The 22,231-nt window shown below is 37.8% G+C and overlaps 1 protein-coding gene and 1 pseudogene across 5 annotated transcripts in view; both read right to left on the reverse strand.

Moving 5' to 3' along the window:
- LOC141903821 (katanin-interacting protein-like) overlaps window positions 1-22,231 on the reverse strand; it is a 382,582-nt gene that overhangs the window by 132,396 nt on the left and 227,955 nt on the right. For all 5 annotated transcript variants that reach the window (XM_074792155.1, XM_074792154.1, XM_074792152.1 and 2 more), the window contains 2 exons: window positions 13,404-13,545; window positions 12,260-12,454 (listed from right to left, as the gene is read on the reverse strand). In XM_074792155.1, the coding sequence (XP_074648256.1) occupies window positions 12,260-12,454; window positions 13,404-13,545 (337 nt within the window). The remainder of the gene's footprint in view (window positions 1-12,259; window positions 12,455-13,403; window positions 13,546-22,231) is intronic.
- LOC141903264 (uncharacterized) lies at window positions 17,051-18,435 on the reverse strand (annotated as a pseudogene).

Here is a 22,231-nt window from a genome sequence, read left to right on the forward strand (position 1 = left end):
GCGTCACAGTAAATCAATGGCGGCGCGGGGTTGTCACGTCATCCGCAATATTCAGTATTTATCTACTAGCGCATGGAAACTATATTTTTCCGTAAAGTATGATTACAGTCTTAAGGGACGATATTCGAGTGCATCTACATAGAAAATGCTTGCAGTTTCAGACTCATGCAATATGATGTAGGCCTACTGGTACAAGGATCTTTTTACAGCGCGTATATGTACATGTATAAATGTCACTCAGATGCTGCGGTCCGTCTCCACATGAAAATGACGTCACATGTCACTCTAGAAATGCCAAAAATCGTATGGAAATTAGCCCCCAGTGCCCAAATTAGATACCGTAAAAACCGGCGTATAAGTCGAGTTTTTAACCCTTGATTTTACCACTAAATTATTGACCTCGACTTATACGCCGAGTACAGTTTTCTACGAAGTATTTTCAGGTCGCGAGAAATATTGATTCTACCAGACAAAAAAGACAGTGTTCATCTTCTTACTGCTATAACAGTTTGAATAATTATTCATGATAAATAAAGTTATTTAATGAAAAAAACTCCTTTCATTTTGACACAGCTTCATTTAAAACGATGTATTCATATATGCGCGCTCATAGCAGCGCTTAATACATTAGGCTATATATAGCGTGTGACTCACACTACTGTCTCACTGTATGGTAGTGTATTATACCCGAGTGTGTGTGTAACAGTCTATTGATTAACACACGGCAGCAATCAGGCTGACGCGCGGTGGCGTGCGTGAAGGCACACATCGTTATCAAAACAAACTATTCAATACAATGATACTAGTAATTATTCTTCCAAGAGAAGGGACTCGACTTATAAGCCAGATATATGTTAAAATCATGAAATGTAGGTCTAAAAATCGACCTCGACTTATACGCCGCGTAGACTTATACGCCGGTTTTTACGGTACACCAGATATCTATACCACCAGAAACTATGACTCTACAACTGTAACAGTGCTTTTGACACAACACTCATAGCGTTAGATGCTACAGATTCAGCGGGGAAGATGTGCAACACTAATCAATCGGCACCATTTAGTAAACTAATTCAGCAGCTGAATCTAGAAATCGCACAAAATAATTGATGATAAGGCCATCCCTAAATAATTGTCTGTTTGCTGTAACACCGACTCAAGTTTTCAGGATGAGTTGGTAGGTAGGTAGAAATATTTTTTTGCTAAATTTAAGGGCAAAAAATACCATTTTTATATGGAAACAATATGAAAAATCTGCGCTGTGCACAGGAAATTTGTCTATAGCCTAGATTTCAAGAATAATTTCAAAATTCTAACTTCGCCTGGAGCGTCATCTCTTAGTTCAAAATGAAAAAGTACATTGAAATATAGCTGCCAAGCAGCGATGACTGGTTTTCTGCAAAGCCATTCAGAAAGATGGGAATTGTAGTAAATTGAAATATCGATACATAGAATAAAATGCATTGACAGATTCGAACCTAATATGCTACCACTGTGTAAACGTCAAATATGATTCAGCTTTGAAACCGAACATACGCGGACGTACAATCAACAAATATTAATTCATTTGACCAGGCATTGATTTTGGCATTCAAACATCATGATACTGTATTATCACCATGCTTAAAAATGGATCTGTCCTATCAAGAACTCATTTGAAGCACCTGCTGAGTCGATAGATTGAGTGAATTTACAGATAAGAACGTATTATGATTTAGAATAGATTTAAGAAGTTAATGTTTTTATTGAAATATTTGAATAAGTACATATATTGTAGTGTAGATTCAATCAATAAATCATGAATTGATCTGGTCTGGGTTTCCGGCTGATGTTGATTTTGGCTTTATGGATTACAAATTCTATAGTGATAAACTGAATTGATACCTGCAACATGTGTGTAAATCAAATCTATTCCACTAGTTACGTGTGTTTCCTAATAAATGGGAGAGTCACTCTTGATCTGAGTTATTAGAAAAATAATGTTCATTTAGTTATAGAAATTCATTGCCTTTTTGGAAATTCTGTAATAACATTTGTTCTGTCCTAATTTTTATTACTGTATGAACCAATGATATGCTTTGTAAATATGATGCAATAAAATAAATTTGAATTTGAATTAAATTTGAACATGAGGATCAAGCATAACTTGTGTTTTTTCAACTTGTCTTTTGTTAACAGTTCCTGAGTTTCAATTACGATCAAATCCAAATTGGCTAAAAAAGTACATAGGACTAAATGAAATGAACCGTTAGTTACTGCAAACCTATTCCAGTGTTATATCGATCGTGTTGAATCCCTTTCCTTGAGTTGAAAGAATCAGATCTTCTATGGTGCAACATCGGTAGAAGAGAGATATCTCGGTGTTGACTGTCCTTGACCATCTAACTGCATGCGTTTGACATTGGAATCAGCATCATACCGATTTGAACTGCAAAATATTCATACAACATGAAAACCTACAGTACATGTATACAGTAATCAAACTTTCACCGATGTTGGATATTTGAATGAACGTTGGGCTTATTCAGTATTCTAAAGCAGGAAATAATAAGCCCAATCAATACCCCCTATTCCCACAATTGTATAATGCGTACGCTATACTGTACACTTATCAGTCAAGAATGGAGAAATCGGTATACCAAACCTACGAACAGCAAAATGTACAGGCCTACAATGATTTCTGGAATACAAGCCGTGACCACATGAACGTTTTGGTTTGACTATTAATGTCAGCAGGTCAGAGAAGGCCTGGCCCAATTTAATCACATGGCTCAAATCAATTAGCCTTTCTGCGTGTGAATACTTCACTGTATTGTTTTAAAAATAGGCCTATCGAGTGTATTAGTACATAGACTGAATTAGAATTTCGGCTAGTCCTGACCAAATCCTATCCATGTTATAATTGCACCAGTTATAGTAACATCACTGTAGGGCCGACGAGAGGGAAAAAGTTGTGTTTGTAGTACATAGCATGATAGGCTTGTCGTACTCACTTAATACTTAAAACGCTGTTGTAACCTGTACGTGACTGTATGGTAATTTCTACAGGGTAGCCGTATGTGAGTATGTTGACGCTCAGACTTGCAATATTGGGATTCGAAACCAAACGAAAAAAAAATCCAGTTGTAGTCCAGTGATTTACCCACTGTGCCACAGAACGTAACTGCAGGGTGGATGAAATTTGATTTACAAATAGCCTAGCCTCACCTAACCCAAACTCTATTCTTTCACGCATGCGCGTTTGCAGATTATAGGAACTCACGTACGGCGTTTTTAGGGAACTCACATACGGTTAACCTGTGTATATCACTGTACAGTCACGTACGGGTAACAACTTCGTACTTAAAAAATGGTATTGGCTACTAAGAACTCACGTACGGCGTTAGTAGGGAACTCACGTACAGTTAACCTGTGGAGATCACCATACAGTCACGTACGAGTAACAACTACGTACTAAAAATGGTATTGGCTACTATATAATAGGCCTACCAGACATATAAATACCAGTACTGCGGTAGGCTTTCTTAGCTTCCACACTTCACAACCGAACCAACTGACCAACCAGTATATTTAGTCCCAGTACGCACCAACCGGCACAGGCCTAACACTGTTTGTCAACTGTGTGTACCGTAGTCGGCTATGGATAATCACCTGATACTTTTCTGTCGTTTGTTTTCTCTCTGAGACGAACGTAATTCTAGTAGCCTTCCGCGCCTCAACGACCATGATTTAAACTTGATCAATTCAAAATCTGTTTATTGACGCTTTTGGTTACATGAACTGATCAGCAATATACTTAAATAAAATAACCGGAATAACAAGAAATCAAAAATATTAAAGAGGTAACAAACAAATGCCCGTAAACCTGTCAGACACGCGAACACCGGACTCGTAAACTCTCGTAATAATAATCACGCGAATTTCAATAGGGTTTTCTGTGAAGAAACAGAAAACCCTAATAAGCACGCTGTAAGATTACCAGCTTTAGTCAGTCGGTCGGTCAGCCGTTTTTATCAAAAAAGACTTTATTTCAATGACTCCCAAAAAAGGTTTTCACTCAGTACCGTTGAAGTCAGGTCGGTCGGGTTACGGCAAACAGACCATTATTTGGGATGGCCTAACAATGTAATAAATATGAAAAATTAACTAAATTCACGCTACTAAATTGAAAAACAAAGTTTTGATTTTATTTCATAATTTATCTAATGATTCATTTATCATTGAAATTATATATACAATTCTATATAATTAGAACCAATATCAATCACAGCGAGGTACAACTTAAACAATTTTGGTGAAACAGTTTTAAGTTTAATGAATCATAAATTGCCCATGGGCAAAGTGTGGTTTACCTTGAAAGCTAGAGGTTGTTTGGAGTAGGGCATTGTTTGAAAAATCTTTTTAATTCGTGACTTCAAAGTTCTAGAAGTTTATATTGTATTTAATCTTTCCTAAAGAATTATTTTGTAGTCATATAAGACCAAAGATAAACATTTGTTTATCGTACATCCAAAATTTCGTAGGGTACAGGTAGGCGCGACATGGAAACTATTTTATATTTTCATCATATGAAAAAATATTCAAATAAAATTCATATGATGTCACATATCAGAGGGTGGCCGAATGTATGGCCGCGGAAGCTAAAATACCGGTGCAGTAAGAAATTGGCATATTAGATCGTTTTAAATCCTGGAATTTACCACTACAATATTCAGACCTCGACCTATACCTAAAGTTTGCTGCTTAGTATTTTCAGGTCACAAGAAATTACAATTTATTACAAATTCTATCAAACAGAAAACACAGCGCTCATCTTCTACTGATGAAATGTCAAACGCGCTAGCAAGCAGCGTTACAGTATCACTATAGTAGTGTATACTGTACGCGCGTGTGTTTGTGTTTGTGGAGGCCTTGTGTAAGTGAATGTTCGCTTACACTTCAATGTCAATCAAATCAATCACCGGGTATTAAAATGAAACAATACCTATGGCGGATAATAATTACATTCTCACCAGCAATGAGCATTTGAAATTCGCACTTTTACGGCACCTAGTCCAATGAAACGTTCGCCATTCTATGGCTTTCCCATAATTATTTTAGTAGCGCTGGAATTCCCTGTACATCCCAAAAACAGCCAATCACATTCGCAGGGAAACTATTTTATATTTTCAAAAAAATATTTTTCACAATATGAAAAAATATTCAAATGAAATTCATATGATGTCACATATCAGAGAGTGGCTGAATATTGAGTCTTGGAAACGATAAACCTCTTCCAATTTATGGCCGTGGAAGCTAAAACACAGGGGCGTAGTATTAGATCGTTTTAAATCCTGGAATTTACCATTACAATATTCAGACCTCGACCTATATCTATAGTTTGCTGCTTAGTATTTTCAGGTCACAAGAAATTACAATTTATTACAAATTCTATCAAACAGAAAACACAGCGCTTATCTTCTGCTACGACGATTATTCAGCCTGTTATCATACCAAACATGCACGCGCCAAGCAGCGTTACAGCATCACCATATAGTAGTTTGTATGAGCGTGTTTTGTGTGTGCAACAGTATAATATTTAGCACTCCCGCGCACGGGGAGGCCTTGTGTAGTGAACGTTCACTTCACTTCAATCTCAATCAACACAATCACAGGGTATTAAAATGAAACAATGCCTATGGCGATATGTGAATATATTATATTCTCACCAGCAATGAGCTTTTCAAATTCGCACATATACCTGCATATACGGCACCTAGTCCAATGAAACATTCGCCATTAATGGCTTTCCCATAATTATTTTATTAGCGCAGGAATTCCCCGTATATCCCAAAAACAGCCGATCACAGCGCTCATCTTCTGCTACGACGATTATTCAGCCTGTTATCATACCAAACGTGCACGCGCCAAGCAGCGTTACAGCATCACCATATAGTAGTCTGTATGAGCGTGTTTTGTGTGTGCAACAGTATAATATTTAGCACTCCCGCGCACGTGGAGGCCTTGTGTAGTGAACGTTCACTTCACTACAATCTCAATCAACACAATCACCGGGTATTAAAATGAAACAATGCCTATGGCGATATGTGAATATATTATATTCTCACCAGCAATGAGCTTTTAAAATTCGTACAAATACCTGCATATACGGCACCTAGTCCAATGAAACGTTCGCCATTAATGGCTTTCCCATATTTATTTTAGTAGCGCCAGAATTCCCCTTATATCCCAAAAACAGCCAATCACATTTGCTCGTAGAGACGACGCCCACCAATCGAGGTCATTGCAATTTTATATGCAAGAGCTAAGTATTTTCCTGCCAAAAACAGTTTTTAGTCGAATTTGAACAAAGTTAACCATGTCATCGACGAAGTTTCATCATGTCTTCAATCGCATCGATTATACACCGAGAACCAATGAAAAAAATGATCACATAAAAAAACGTACCACATAAATGTACATGAATTTGCTCAATGCCCACCTCATACTGCTAACAAAGGTTAACCAAAAATGCTAACTACAGATAATACATTAAATCATCGGTTGAGGATATTTCAGATCTCTGTTTCACCTTTACAGAGCTAGGTCTTTTTCCAATATCCAAGCGTCGATTGGTTGTGCTGTCCTCTTCATTTGATATGCTGTACTAATCAAGGGTTAGGGTTCTGTATAAAAGCGAGAAAACGCCTCAAGAGGGTGAGAAAAGGGTCCAGAGGGTTAGGATTAGGATTATATATAAGGTTAGGGTTAGTGCTGTATTATCAATTTAAATTTACCACCGTATTTATCGGTCCGTGGTGGTCTAGTGGTATAGACGCTGCGCTAGCAATCTGCTAACCCGGGTTCGAATCCCGGTCTATTCGCTCAACTAAATTTTCAAATTTTCTAAGTAATACTCCTCATTGCGCATGCATGGTATTAGATAAGCCAAGAAAGGGCTAGATCTAGACCTGGCCGAGAAATCACCTGAAACGGTGAAGCTGAGAGATCTGAAATATCCTCGACCTAAATCATCACGATCCTGGTCGCGGTAGCCGCCATTATCTATAACAGATGCACTGATTACAGCAGAGAACCCATGCAACTGGTTGGCAGTGGGAGGTCGTTGTTAAGCAATGTTTTTTTTCTAATAAATTTTTCATTTTGAACAAATAGATAACACAGAATCATGGATGATACAAATAACGTAACTTAAGTCGGATAACTTCCAAACAAGAGGCCCATGGGCCTTGAAGCATTGGTAGATTATACTGTGGTATTAAGTGGTTATAATGTTTTACATCTGCCGGCAAATCTTCTATGACGATGTTGATTGGGAGGACCACAGACTTAAAGGTCTATTTGTCTAGTACGATTTTATTCCTGAAAATGAATTTATTTTCTGTCTAGCTATTTAGCCTAGGCTAATTGTACTGTTAAACCTCATTAATGTGATTCTGTTAAAAAGACGAAACTAGTTTATTCTGATGTTTTCCATCATGTCCCAGCCAAGATATTTATATGAATTAAGATTTGGATACAAAAACCCATTCTTACGCATGAACTGTTAGGCCCCACTGAATAATGAAAACAAAAACAGAACGATTTTTCTGAATGGAATTGCAAGACCCTCTGATCTTAGAGCTCCAAGCTCTGATGCACGTACGCATGCAAAACGTCGCAGAGAGCGATGCCGGTGTTGGTGTCACTGAGGCCGGCTGATAATTGTCTGTTTGGCTTTACGTACGTCGTTTGGATCTTGGTTTCCCAAGACTATTCCTATTGGATTGTTCATTTAACCTCACGACGGTACGGCCTTTGAAGTGTTGCCCACACACTGCTCGCAGCCAGCAGGACTCGAACCCACTTGTCACTCAGCTAGTGATAGTGGATAGTGGATTCAACAGCATCACGCCTTATCTCACTGAGCTACTGAGGCCGCTCGATTCAATTCCAAAAAACTACAGCGGCGGCAAATAACCATCGCAATATTGCAATTTATGACAAACAACGCGTAAATTCAATCACTGTTGTTAAACGCATGGAAAAGATAATAAAAGGTATTCTTTTCCCGGCGCGCATTACAAAGCGAATCTCTGCCGAGTGTGTAAGAGGGGGCTACCGCCTTATGAGTGCGCAGCAGGCGGGTAGGGCGTCCTTAAGTGAAAACTTATATTAGAATATAGCCGAATCAAATTTTACAATGTCAGTCAACTGATACAACATGGTTGTTCTCGGCGTTCTTAACAATGATATTTTCCTCCAATAAACAACTCTGGTAAAATTGAATAAAATGATCTATCTTTATTGGTGATATCGTATCATGGTAGTAGCCTACCGTTTACCGTTTGATGTTTCGTGTCATCATGAAATGGTTTTAACTTTAGTAAAGGCGTTCCCGCACGATCACATACGGGTTTCAGTCACGAGTAGGCTGCCGTTCCACTGCTCTAGAAATACGTATTCTGACGCTGAGAATTAATCCCAAATAATCCCATGGATACTGATAGTTGGAATAACAGTGATATCCAAACACTGTGATATTTATAAACCGGAGGTACATAATTTTATGTTTTTCTATTCAGAAGAGGCTGTTCCCCATTCTTTACTGCCAGTGTCAATGCGGACATATCGCTACGCGACTGTTTAACCCGCTCTCATCTACCAGATAATGAACGAAAAAAATGCGATCGAATAACTTTTTGGTCCATTAAATCAGAAATCTGGCGACGCTAGGTTGTGGTGAATAATTGAAACATTTCTTAAAGTAATTTTCAGCTGTTTCTAATGTATTACGTAAACGGAGTGACAATTTGAAGTTACTATGAAAATGAGAAGCGTCAGTGCTATATTTTCGTACTACTAATTTCGATCCATTTTCAGGGATTTGATATCATTTTATCAAAAATCCGGAACTCACCTCTTAATGCAGCGAAGCTGCAATGAAGCGAGCGCCGTAGGCGCGAAGCCGCGGGCGGGGGCCTGGGCGCCCTCCCCCAGAAAAATTTTGAATATTCATTGCCCTGAGAGCGATTTTAGAGCATTTCGGATAAAAACGATGTTCCTAATTCTAACCAGGAAATAGGCAACTACTGTCTGTCACACCTACTCTCCGTGCGACGTTTTGGTCCGTATGTCGTTAATAATCGGTATCTACCTTTATTACGCATCAATTTGTTCAGTGAGGAATTCGCATTCAGAAATAAACAACAATTTTCACTAAAGTTGTTTTTGTTTTCATTTATGAGCGATAGTTTACTCGGCATACGCTCGCGTAATCCTGAAAAATCCGCTGCGCGGACGCTCGAAAACGTTACAGTGACGTCATCACCTGCTCATTAGCATATCAAAATACAGTAGGTGGCGCAACGTGACGGGCCATAAAAGCCGCTTTTCAGCATTACGCGAGCGAACACTGTCTATTAATAGCTCGAGGGTCGTCGATCGTCGTCCAATTCTGACAGCAGCGCAACCATCCAGCGCAAGAAAGACTTCTGATTGTCCGGTCTTGAACGCTTTTATGGCTCACCGGTACCAATCGTCAGTCAGCAGAGTACCTCACCCCCCCACTTCTCTCAACGGATCTGTACAAATCCAAGGGCGTCAATATTTTGGTCCCAAAGCCCGGAAATCCGGTTTAAGCCGGAAAAATCACATCCCTGCATTTTACTAGCATTGGCATGAGGTCATAGACGTCAACCAATGCTAAAAATGATTCAATAGCAGAATGTGCTGTATCTATAAAAAGCATGCGAGAGAGTATATATAATATATCAATAGAAGTAGGTTGCCCTGGTGACAGCCAGCTGATAAATGTACTGTATTGAGTGCTTGCAGGAAGACAGGCGTATGCCAGTGGTATGTGTAAACACAGTGCCATTGATTGGATGCTTGGCGGGTATATCAACTAGCGGAACTAAAGGACTCCTTTTTTTAGTTTCTGATAATAGAATCAACATGTTTAAACTTCTTTCGTGACATATTTTCAAAGAATCGTTACAACGCTAGAGTTTTCTGTAAACTGTATTGACTAAATAGACTAAAATCGTATGTTTGAAGACCCACTCGTATCACTGTAATTTGTACTGTCAATCCGTAACGATTACGGGAAAATCGTAACAGTTGGCAGGTCTGGATGTTTGTTGCGCCGCATGTGCCTCAGTATAGTAGTTTCCAGACAGTTCAGGCGCTACCGTGTGTAGGCCTGCTCTCGGTGACCTTTCTCTCGAATCGTAATCACCAAAATTACTAATATAGCGGGATTTTATACAAAATAAGATTTCAACTCTTTCATTTCTTCAAGATACTCCATCTTAATGTAGAAAAAAGGACCAATGGTCCAGTGGCTCGCTTAACTGATGTGAAGTAAAAAATCTGTCACATAGGCTATCGGTATGCAAAAATTCATTTCATTGAAAATTAAAGAAAAAATTATTCTAAAAAAGCACTTAATTTTGGTCAGTGTGAACTTTTAATGATAAATGACTTTTAAATCTTCGAAAAAATTGGTATGGGCCTTTAGTCTGAACAAATGTTCATAATTTTAATACATCCCTTGAATGACGCAACACAACTAAAACTATGAGTGACCCATTAAGATAGGGTACAAACTTGGTGAGAGCCTGGGTTTCATCGGAGGTTTTTCATTATCATATGGACCAATCAGGACAGAAACTGATCCCAAGTTCTTCAAATTTGAGGCAAGTGCAGGTTACTGACGAAACATAATTTAGCGACTGACATGGTTTTTGATAATTTCGTGATAGGATTGCTTTAGGTAGCTTACATCTTCACTCGCGATATACACCGTACTGATATAAGTAGCTTACATCATCTTCACTCGCGATATACACCGTAGCACGCGTTATCTTTAACTGATGCATACACGCAGTGAACACGAGAGTATAAGGTGATATTGCCAATGCGACTGTACATGACTGTTTTCAACGCGAACGCTCTTCGCTGTGCCGCAGTAAACGAACTAATACAAATAAACTGGCTACAAAACGTATCGCTAATGCAAAGGTCGATAAAATGACTTCAATTAATGATGATGAAACAACTATTCCAGTTGTGTAAATATCAGACTCATCTTCAAAAATTCGATGCTATCATCAGTAAATCAGCCGTGTGGCGAACACGGAAGTAAATTTCTGCATTTCGAAACCACATTTTTGTCAGATATCTTGATGCAACGTTACCTTATGCACGGATATAAAAACTAGATGAATCATTGAACACATCGCACACAATAAATCATTATATCATACGCCTCGAGTATCAGTATTCGCGCTAAAAAATGATGATATCAACCTAGTCAATTGTGCCGCCATTTTGTTTTTTAAGTAACGTGCACCAGCTGATCCACCTCGTTCAATGTTATGATGTCATGATGGAAGTCAAAAACAGGTCAACATAAATTTAATATAACCAAGATTGACGGGTTTCGTCTTTGAAAGCCCATAACTACTGAACAAAGCATTGGATTTTGGCGATATAAAGTTCTTCCGACACAAATAGCATTGAATTTTCACACGTGTAATTTTGGACAGTTAAAGATGCTGCATAAAAAAACGTGATCAAATAAACTTTTTGGTAAATTTCTCAAAAAATTTGAAACCCACAGCTTTCAACTTTGTGCACCATAGAGAAAAACCAACTACGAAATATATTTTTGCTTAATCCGTTCAATTTGCCCATTAGTAGTGAAATTACATGCTACTGAAATTGTGTTTGAGTGTGCTAAAAATAACTTTGAGCGTAGTGTATTAAGCATATAAATGCTTATCGATCGACCAGACTGATGACATAGGCATAGCGAAAAAAAACCGGGAGTTCATAAATCAATTATCTGCTCAGTTATGTGGTTCTGTCAGTGCAAAAATAGCCCATTTCGAGGCTGAAGTACTGAATCTGAAATAAGCATTCCAACCTACATATTTTTTCCAGGATCTTTTAGAATAGTGTAGGTTGAAGCATTGGAAACATAAATCAACTTGTGACCTTGAATAGAAAAATCCTGCCCATTTTTTTCTTAGCAAGGGAAGTTTTCGAGATAGATTTTTGTAGCGCAAACGATGACTTATCTGAAAACAAATTACATACAAAAATAGCCCTAAACCTTCTTGTTTGAATAAAGAAAGAATTAAATAAACAATAAGGAAGTTATGAACATTTTAAAAGACAAGAGCATTAAACATTGACCTGCGTAATACTATCACTGAGTGGATTTGATTATTTATACTAACACTGGTTAGATAAACTGTAATTATGCACTCACCCATATTCGCACAAAAGCAATCTTGCATTTTTCAAAATAAATGGTTATGATGTGGTTTTTGTCCTTGGTATATGGAGCAAGCCACATGTGTGTATCATCTCGAGTTCTATTAACGCCATCAAATAAGTTACCAACAACTCTTGGATCTTTATCATACCCCTGTAGCACATTAATATCAGCTGGATTGGCAAAAACCTGAATAAAGTTTTAGAAAATAACGAAAAAACAATGCATTAACTAGTGGTTCAGGGAATCGGGCTTAGTGGAATGGTAACTTGGCTCAAATCAGCTAACATATCGTAACTAGGGATTCCATCTTATGAAATTGGATCATGTAGCCTTTCAGACAGTATCTAATTTGTACCTGGACAAAAATGTAATCTAGCCACCAGTTCTGACAATCACTTTTGGTGTGCTTCTAGTATATCCAGTCTATCAAATGACTTCAATTAATGATTAATGAAGATAAAACAAGTATTCCAGTCGTGCTAATATCAGAATATCACTACAAATTCGATGGCATCAATCAATCAGCCATGCCCGAAGTAAATTTCCACATTTTGAACCCACATTTTCGCCAGGTATTTTGATGCAACGTTACCTTATGCACAGGATTTCAAAATCAGAAGAATCATTTAACACATTTCACACAATCAGATCATTGTATGATACGCCTTGAGTATCAGTAATCGCGCTAGCAACGATGAATATCAACTTACGATAAAGATCTTCTGACACAAATAGCATTGAATTTTCAAATGTGTAATTTTGGACAGTAAAAGATGCTGCATAAAAAAGTGCTCAAGTAAATCAAATTTTGACCCTTTTTGGTAAATTTCTAAAAAAAATATGAAACCCACGATTTGCAACTTTGTGCACCATTAAGAAAAACAAATTACAAAATATATTTTTGGTTAATCCGCTCAATTCACCCATAAGTAGTGAAATTTCAGCCTACTGAAATTGTGTTTGAGTGCGCTAAAATAGCTTTTGAGTGTAGAGTATCAAACTTAGGAATGATTAACGGCCAGACCGTTGACACAGGCTCGCTAACGTCAGCCAAAAATGGCACAAATTTGGCCACATGGACCAAAAGGGACATGAATTGAAGACACCTCGTGAAGCTCCAACAACATTTGCTTACCTTTTTAATATAAATAGGTTTTCCTAAACTATTGAACAGCTCTATTCCTGTGAGTCCAACATAATGCTTGTCACCCCAAGTACTCCTTATATTTATCAGCAGTTCACTACCAGTTGGAAGTTCCGGAATAACAAAATCATCACTGAAAGAGACAATTTTTGACAGTGATCTTCTTCTTTTCCAGTAGAGACAAGAAACAAACAAGGCAATTTGATACTATGTATCTATGTCCCCCGTGAAAGCCTGTAGGGAATTACCCCTGAAGCCCCTGGTATTTGGTATGCAATATTATTGCCCTGCAATCAATGGTTCTTTAGGAGTCGCATTTAGAAGAATTCAGGTAAAAGACTCCCATGACCTTCGAAAATCAGTATAGCACATCCTCTCCCCAGGGATAATCATACGATCAAATGAATCACAATGAAATAGCATAGTCCAGCGCAATCAATAGTTCTTCTTGAATTGCATTTTCAAGGTTCCACCAAGACGATTTCTAGTGACCTTAACTTTTAACCCAAGGACTCCAAAATCAGTAGGGCACATCCATTTCCCAGGGGTAAACATAATATGTAACATCATAGTCCAGCTATCAATAGTTCCTCTTTAATCATGTTTACAAGTTTTGGTGCAAATTACATCTACTGACCAAAATCTTAAGGGCACATTCTCTCCCTAGGGCTAATTATACTATGTAATAGCATAATCTTGCTATCAAGTGTTCTTCTTGAATGTTGTCTACCAGGATTCACATTTGAACCCCAAAATCAATAGGGCACATCCTCTCCCTTGGGAAAATGAGCTAAAATTCTTAAAATGGACTTTCGAGTGCTTTGAAGAACATAAATTTTGAGAATCAATTTAAGAATCATATAACATGGCTATACAAGAAATCAAACCATCGTTGCTAACAGCCTAGTGTCTGTCACATCTGCTCCCTGTGCTACATTTTGGTTCATAACTTCGTTGATAATTGGTTTATGCATCCATTTATTCAGTGAGGAATTTGTATTCAAATTGTTTTTCTGTTTTTGTTTTGAACCTAGAATATTGCTGAAGACGACTGGAGCCCCAACATCAGGTGAAATGCCTGAGTGGAAAATACACCCGAACTTAAGTCGACCTGTTTATGAAGGCAGGAAATGAAAAATACAAAACGGTTTTGACTTTTGACTTACAAGACTCGAAATCTAATCAGTCAATCACGGTCTCTAGGGTAACCCATCCATAAAATTTCACAAATTTATCTTATACCGTTTATGAATTAATTAGAGCCCGGAAATGGAAAATACAAAACAGCTCCTGGTGACCTTGACTTTTGACCTAGAAGACCTGAAATGTAATCAATTACTCACGGTCTCTCGGATAACCCATCCGAAAAATGTCACCAAATTATCTTAAACGTACGGACGATGGAGTGGCATAAAAACACACCAAAATGGCGGCACTAAGAAAGAAATTGAGTCACGTGGTTTGTGGCAGCGCCGCCATACGGTACCGGGTATTCCGAAAAATGTTTAGTGGTAAAACTAAGGTAACTTCTAAAATGTGCCCCACGTAATGTATCACGTGAATTTTTTTACTACACATGTGAAATCGAATTCACATGTGTGAATTCGTGAACTACACATGTGAAATCTAATTCACATGTGTAAATTCTTGAATTACAAGTGGCAACTCTAATTCACACATGTGATTTCTTTAACTAAGTGTGTGAAATCGAATTCGCATGTGTAGTTTTTCCAGCTATACATGTGAAAATCAAATCACACGCGTAATTTTTCAAACTACTCGTGTGGAAATAAATTCACATTGCAATAAGTCCCATGTCAGCTTTACATGTCAGACATCAATGTCTTTTAGAGCCAATGTCATCAGATCCATCACATGCACCATTTTTCTTAGAAAAAACCATCATCAATGTAACGAAAAAAAGGTAAAAATACCCAATAATTCAAAGTAGGTATAAATCCCCACTTCATGATTTGAAAGGAACATTTTGTATCAAAATATTTTTTCAGATTCTATGATCCATGTATGACCATAATGGGGAATATTTTGAAGCAGAGAATTTCTCACATTCTATCTATATATATAACCATTTTTTAGAAAAATTAGAATTGAGAATGGATAGAATGTGAAAAATATTGTGCTTCAAACTCGTGAATTTGGGATTTGTACAATTAGATTAATCGTGGATTCCTGCCTATTTTTCACTGAGGGGATTGTTACCGCTAACCGTATAATGATATATGTTTTAAAATTAAACATATAATTATATGACAATTTTTCCACTAAGGCCTAATAAGTCAATGAGATTTGGTTCAGTAATACGCACAATGTACAGATAATTAATAGGAAATAACAAGCTCCTTCATCCCGTAAAAATCAAGTTAACGATCAAAATGCTGAGTCAATTCACTTAAATTCCAAAAGCTGTCTGATTATAGATAAACATAATTATCTACTACTACTACTGCTACCCCTACAGCTACCACTACTACTACTACTACTACTACTACTACTACTTTTGCTGATTTTTCAGAAACTGTCAATTATGATGTTGCGTTAAGTTCTCTTCATGGGTAACCCCACAATTTCTTTATTTTTCTTTTTTGAAGGCAATAAAATGGAAATATTTCCAGATCACATCAGCAAAGATCTGCACAAAAATGGCTCAATATATTTGATATGATTGGTCTGAAGGATTTGTAAAAATGGATTCCACAATTGTTACAAATATTTTTCATTCACATTTTAATCTTTATATATAATCTGTTATTTCAATCTGAATGTATAATCATATTTAGAATGGATTTGATGCATTTCAGTTATTAGGGTTTTCTGACTTTCGTCGAAAACCCTCTCGTATAATTCTGTTGATTATTATCATCATTATATATTTTCCGCCTATTTTCGTCAAATAAAATCAGGGATGAAAACAGGAGGTATTGAAATCCGCAGAAATTTTGAAACATTATGAATTTACCTTTACACTATATAACCTACTGGAAAACATTTAATAATTCACTGACGATATATTATTCCTTATTGAAAAGCAATCGCCGTACGGAACGCAGTGGCGCTAGCAGTTGGTACTGAGGCATCATCATGATAAGGCATGTGAACACAGTGGCGCTAGCAGTCAGTACTGAGGCATGATATGTTAAGGCAAGCGAACACAGTGGCGCTAGCAGTCGGTACTCGGGAATTCTTATTTCAACGCCAGTGCGGTCCATTGCTAATAGGATAACGATTCTCATTTCCTCGGCTTAGAAAAGGGGGCCTTTGAATTATTAAGTAATGGATTCTGAAATTCACTCCTGGACACAAACCAATAACACAATGATAATCCGATAAGGGTATCTTTTTTAGTTTTATTATTTCAACACACAAGAAGAGATATTAAACTATTTAATTTGCCATATTATACAGTTTTATAATCACACGGGATCCAGATCACGCAGGAATCAGTTTAACCGTAAACTTTCAAACAATTTAGATTAAACTCGTTTAAGAGTCCAGTTTAACCATCTCTCGTTCTGAAACTATTTTCACTTACAACGGAAAATGATAGTTCTAACAAAACAAACACAAAATATAGCCATGAATTACAGGTTAAGGACAAAGAATATAAGCCGAGCAAAAATTCAATTTCTACTGTACCGCCGACGCTTCTCTGCTAATTTCTGAAGAATCTCATTTCGATCGGCCCTTTTGGCTTTGGCCTGGGCGGCTGCTGCATGAACGATCCTAGCTCTTTTCGCCGTCTCGATATTTGTTTCTCTTGCTTTTCGTTTTGAGATTGTTTCAGTTTTCCGTGCTTGGATCGCTTTTAAATGAGATTCCCGCTTTTCTTTTCTTTCTTCGAGTTCTTGCTTATAAACTTGTGCAGCTGAAGCCATGTTTACGTTCAAACCCGTGGGACGGATGGGATCGCGGCGAATGTCATTTCTATTGAAAAAATCCACAGCCGACTTCCCAGCCAACGAATACTTCACTGTCTGTAAGGCACTGTATGTTGATATATTCAACCGGTTGGATGTAGTCTCCACAATATTCGACATTTCGCTGAATGAACTTTCAACTAGTGGGCATGTGAAGCAACTTAGGAGCGCACATACCATTTTTGAAAGATTAGGATATGCTTTAGCCACGTGCGACCACCATTCGTCTATAGGCACCGGTATTGACGCATCCGAAAGCTTCTGGGAACGTCTTGTCAGCCGTGTAACGGTGTACCTCAAGTTGGTAGCTATCAACCTCATCTGAATTCAGATCATGTGTTGCTATATTTGGCAAATCCTTTAGATATTTCAAGGTCAAGGTATGACCGCGACATGCTAGATCAATTGCATCTATACGTAACAGTGTCTTACTGTTAAGCGGTAGTTTCTTTGCCAAATATTTAGCACAAGAGATGTAGGCCTTTCTGACTTTGTCGTAAAATTCATTGACAAGTGGATCTTTTGGATTCTCACTGTTAAGTTTTGAGGCTTTGTCTCCAACAAACATTTCACTCGGTTTCATCTTACAAAGATCAGTATCGAATATCATATCACTAACTAATTTTCGATCATCGGCAGGGATCTTCTCAGGCCGAATAAAGCAACAGAGAAATTCCCGGAATACACTGACTTGTTCATCAATAAGCTTATGTATCAACGGCTCTCGCTTTTGAACTTTCAGAACGTATTTTTTCAGGACAGGCAAAACTGAAATCAGGAAATTCAGGTACATAACTGTCCGTTTTCGGTCGACAAACAATCGATCGGTAATTCGATTTTTTCTCGCTTTTCCGTCCTCAGTAAGTTTCTTGTTTTTTACAGTTGACTGTATCTCTTTAATGCGATCTCGTGCAGGTTCTGAAATACCCAAGCGCCGATAAATTTCTACACAACGGGCCAGATATAACGCGATCACCTGGATTAAAAAAACTGAAGTAGAACACTGTGTAGGCTTCTAACTTACGTTCTAAATCAACAGCAGCATTGTGCAAAGACAGCCACCTGGTAACAACATATCTTTCGGGCATCATGAAGTTAAATCCTAACAAAGAACATATTTCATGACGGTAATCATCGCGCAAGTCAGGTGACCATTTCAAATCATTGTACAGATCTGAAATTAGCTTTTCGATCACTTTCAGGGCTGCCAACCTTTCAAAATTCCATTTAGGGATGAATGGCAGATTAATTAGGAATATTGAAGGTTTCAATAGGAATATATCGAAACCGAAGAAATTGTGACTTTTCCAAGTAGGAATATTTTGCTTTCAATTAGGAATACCTTTCACGTGTAATATATGAAAGCTGGATATGAAAATATGGAATTATTAGCAAAATAAAAAATCAGCAAATTCTACAGAATGTATTTTTTCTTTATTATTTTATGAAAGATAAAAATCAACAGTGTTTATCAAAAATATACAATAGACTAAAAAATAAGAACATAAAACTGGCATAAATTGTCAAACGAATTACATAACACTATACAGCTGTCATGCGAATATATCCATTTCCAGCATCAATTCCACGATACTGTCCAAGAGAGACTCCACGTACAGAACTGAAAGATACAAACAGTAAAAAGTCTCTAAATCTACATGCTACTCGATGGTGCTGCCATCTGCCAAATATGCGAACTAAAAGTTTACTTTGAGATGCACTGCTCAAAAGCATCTTAAATTATCTTTTTAAATCAAACTAACACAAGAGTGACAACATTAAGGTTCAAACTAGCAAAGCAATTGCTTACCGAAACATTTCAAAGAGTCCACACGTTGAAATCTAACCCGGATCTTCGAATGCTAATCGCGCTGCGAAAACGAGCTAATTACCGCAGTAAACTGATTCTTCTCCGAAACGATGCGGAGCAATTTGACAATAACAATCACATTTTGCCACATGTCATAATATTTTCACAAAAATGATTGAAAACAACGTATTTTAAAACGAATGAACTTTATTTTTATTCTTGAAACAAATTAAAAAGCTGCTCTCCTACTACGAAATAATCGTACGCCATGCGTAGATAAAATCAATAACACAGCTACTCTCATACACACACACGCACGCACGCGCGCGCTAGTAAGCGCTGTTTATCGCCTGACCCACGTACACAGTATATAGCCACGCACTCATCCACCGCGGGCGTGCATATAAATTCCCCACCTATTCAATTCTGTTCTACCAAATCACCATATTGTGTAACAACGCGCTGGCGGGTGGAAAATCGGACATCGCCGAAAAAGAAAAAAAAAGTCGGAATTTTGTATACCCGATCGTATCATCGGAATTTCTTCACGCAAATCGGGAGGATTCCGAATAATTCGGGAGGGTTGGCAGCCCTGCACTTTATCAAAACAATTGGTAAACTGTTTTGACGAATTGTGTACGTGGTGCGCCGAGTCGCCGTCGATGTTTAGAAGGTGAGGGACCTTATCACGCAACCTGGTCTCGAACCCGGATCTGCAGCCACGCATGACATTACATGAATCAACAAGAACGGACATTAAATGATCATAAGATATCTACCGTCGGTCCAACTCGCCAATGACCTTGTTAAAAATACAGTCAAACCCGCTTTATTCGGATCACTCGGGACCGCTAAAATTCGTCCGAGTTATGTGAAATCCGAATTAAATAAATATCCTTTTGTGTAGCAATTTACCATGCCTCTACCACTGAAAATGACAACAATGAGTGTTGCATTTTAAATCGAAACAAAAATATCAATTATTATTGAATGTACATGTATTTTACATGGTATCATGAATAAACTATACGCCATCGCAATATAAACAGTCTCAGTTTTTTTTTTACAAAGAAGGCAGAAATCAATGTCTGCTTGGCGCGTTTCGGGACGTCCCGTCGAAGAAAGTTCTCATATGTCCGAGAGAAAACGGATACTCCATCAACAAATTTCTCGTCGGTAGACTTGGCCAGTGCAAATCTGTTTAGAACATCCAAAGCCCCATGAACGTCGGTGACTGTCGGGTTGGGCTTTAATATTACAGCACACTGTAAGGCCTACTATCGCAACAATCGATACCGTTAGCCTATTCTAATAGACTGTTGCCCGATCGTATACTGTATATAGCGACGCGTAATGCAGCACATCAGTATGACTATCGAGCGTGGATTGCATCATGTCGCGTCGCACGGCACTGTCGCTGTGCTCTGTTCAATATCAATATTTATCATCCGAATAAAGTGGTAAGATTTCAAAGGATATGGACAAATGGGACTTGAAAATTCATCCGGAATAGCCGAAAATCCGAATAATACGAACCAAATTAAGTGACATTTTTGTAAGGTATTATAATAAGAAACTGAAGGGACTTTTAAAAATCATCCGAGATACATCAAAATCCGAGTAAAACCGATCCGAATAAAGCGGGTTTGACTGTACTTTCACTTTTAGCCAAGATGACCTCAAGTGAAGAGACATGACGAAACACGATTTTTTTCTCGACGGGTGAATAAAAACTGGTGAGAATAGAAAGAACTTTTTTCAGACTTAAACTTGTTGCTTCATCGATGTTGAGAGAGAAGAAGTTCTCATTTAGTTCTTCATTTAACTGATCTGAAAATGTCTTGGCCAAGCCATGTTTCATTTTGTACGATGCTGTAACTCTGGACATTTGTAAGTGCGACAGGGCATTTCTGTCTTTACATAAGGCTTTAATCAGATCTATCACATCCGGAACAATGCTAAATGACATGTTTTTGTCGGCAATGAATGCAAGCAGCATAGCCTCAGAATGAAGAACCCGGTCCTGCACTGGAATGAAAGGTTCAACTTTCGGACGACTGCTCTCATTTACAGTGGATGGTGAATCTTTAAATGCTTGCCAAAGACCATACGGTGTCTCCTGTTGTGATGTTGAATCACCCTGCAAGGTAAACATTGAAGACTCAATCGATTGTCCGTTTTTATTTGTTCTTAGACCGAATGTCTAGGCCTCAAATTATTTGATCTAATTTCATATCTAAAAGCTGCAAATAAAATTCTGCAGCCGGGATTCCTGCAGAAATTTTTTCCACAGAACAAACTAAGGTACCGACTGGGTAAAATTTTTGGTTCAAAAACAAAGGAGTCTACACCATAGTTTATTTCGCTGTTGCACCAGATGCATAATGCTCTTCCAGCAACGCTGATTTTTCTTATACATTCAGCGAGGGTAACATCGTCGATAACGTTCTCTAACCAATTCCATTTCCACGGATTTTTTAATAATTTATCAACCCCCCTGATGGGTCTACAGAAGAGCAAGAATGATAAGAATGATAAAAATGGGCCCTTGTCCGCGGAAATCCGCGGAAGATTTTCATCCCTGTAAAATTCATCTTGATTCAGATTTGGCAACTGACAGCTTCTAAAAGAAATGTTTAACTTGATACTGTAATAATGGTCTCTTGAACCAGCAGAGTGTCTAAATGTACTGTCTATTCTATTTGAAACTTAAAATTAGTTACTAGGTAACTTCAATAGATAATTGAATTGAACCTAAATGCACATGTACCTATCATTCGTTCAAAAGAGGAATGCTCGGAGAACACCAGGTCTGAGTCCAAGACTTCACGAGTCCGGCGTTCGTGAGTCCGACAGGTTTACGAGCATTTGTTTGTTGTTTACCTCTTTATTGTTGTTATCTTGTTATACCGGTTATCTTATTTAAGTATATTGCTGATCTGTTCATGTAACCAAAGGCGTCAATAAATAATATTTTTGAACTGATCAAATTTGTAAATCAGGGTCACTGACTCGCGGGTGGCTATATTTAGACAATTCAGCTTCAGAGACAAAAGAAACAACAGAAAAGTATC

This window comes from Tubulanus polymorphus, chromosome 4 (genome assembly GCF_964204645.1).
Source record: "Tubulanus polymorphus chromosome 4, tnTubPoly1.2, whole genome shotgun sequence".
Classification (NCBI taxonomy): Eukaryota; Metazoa; Nemertea; class Palaeonemertea; order Tubulaniformes; family Tubulanidae; genus Tubulanus; species Tubulanus polymorphus.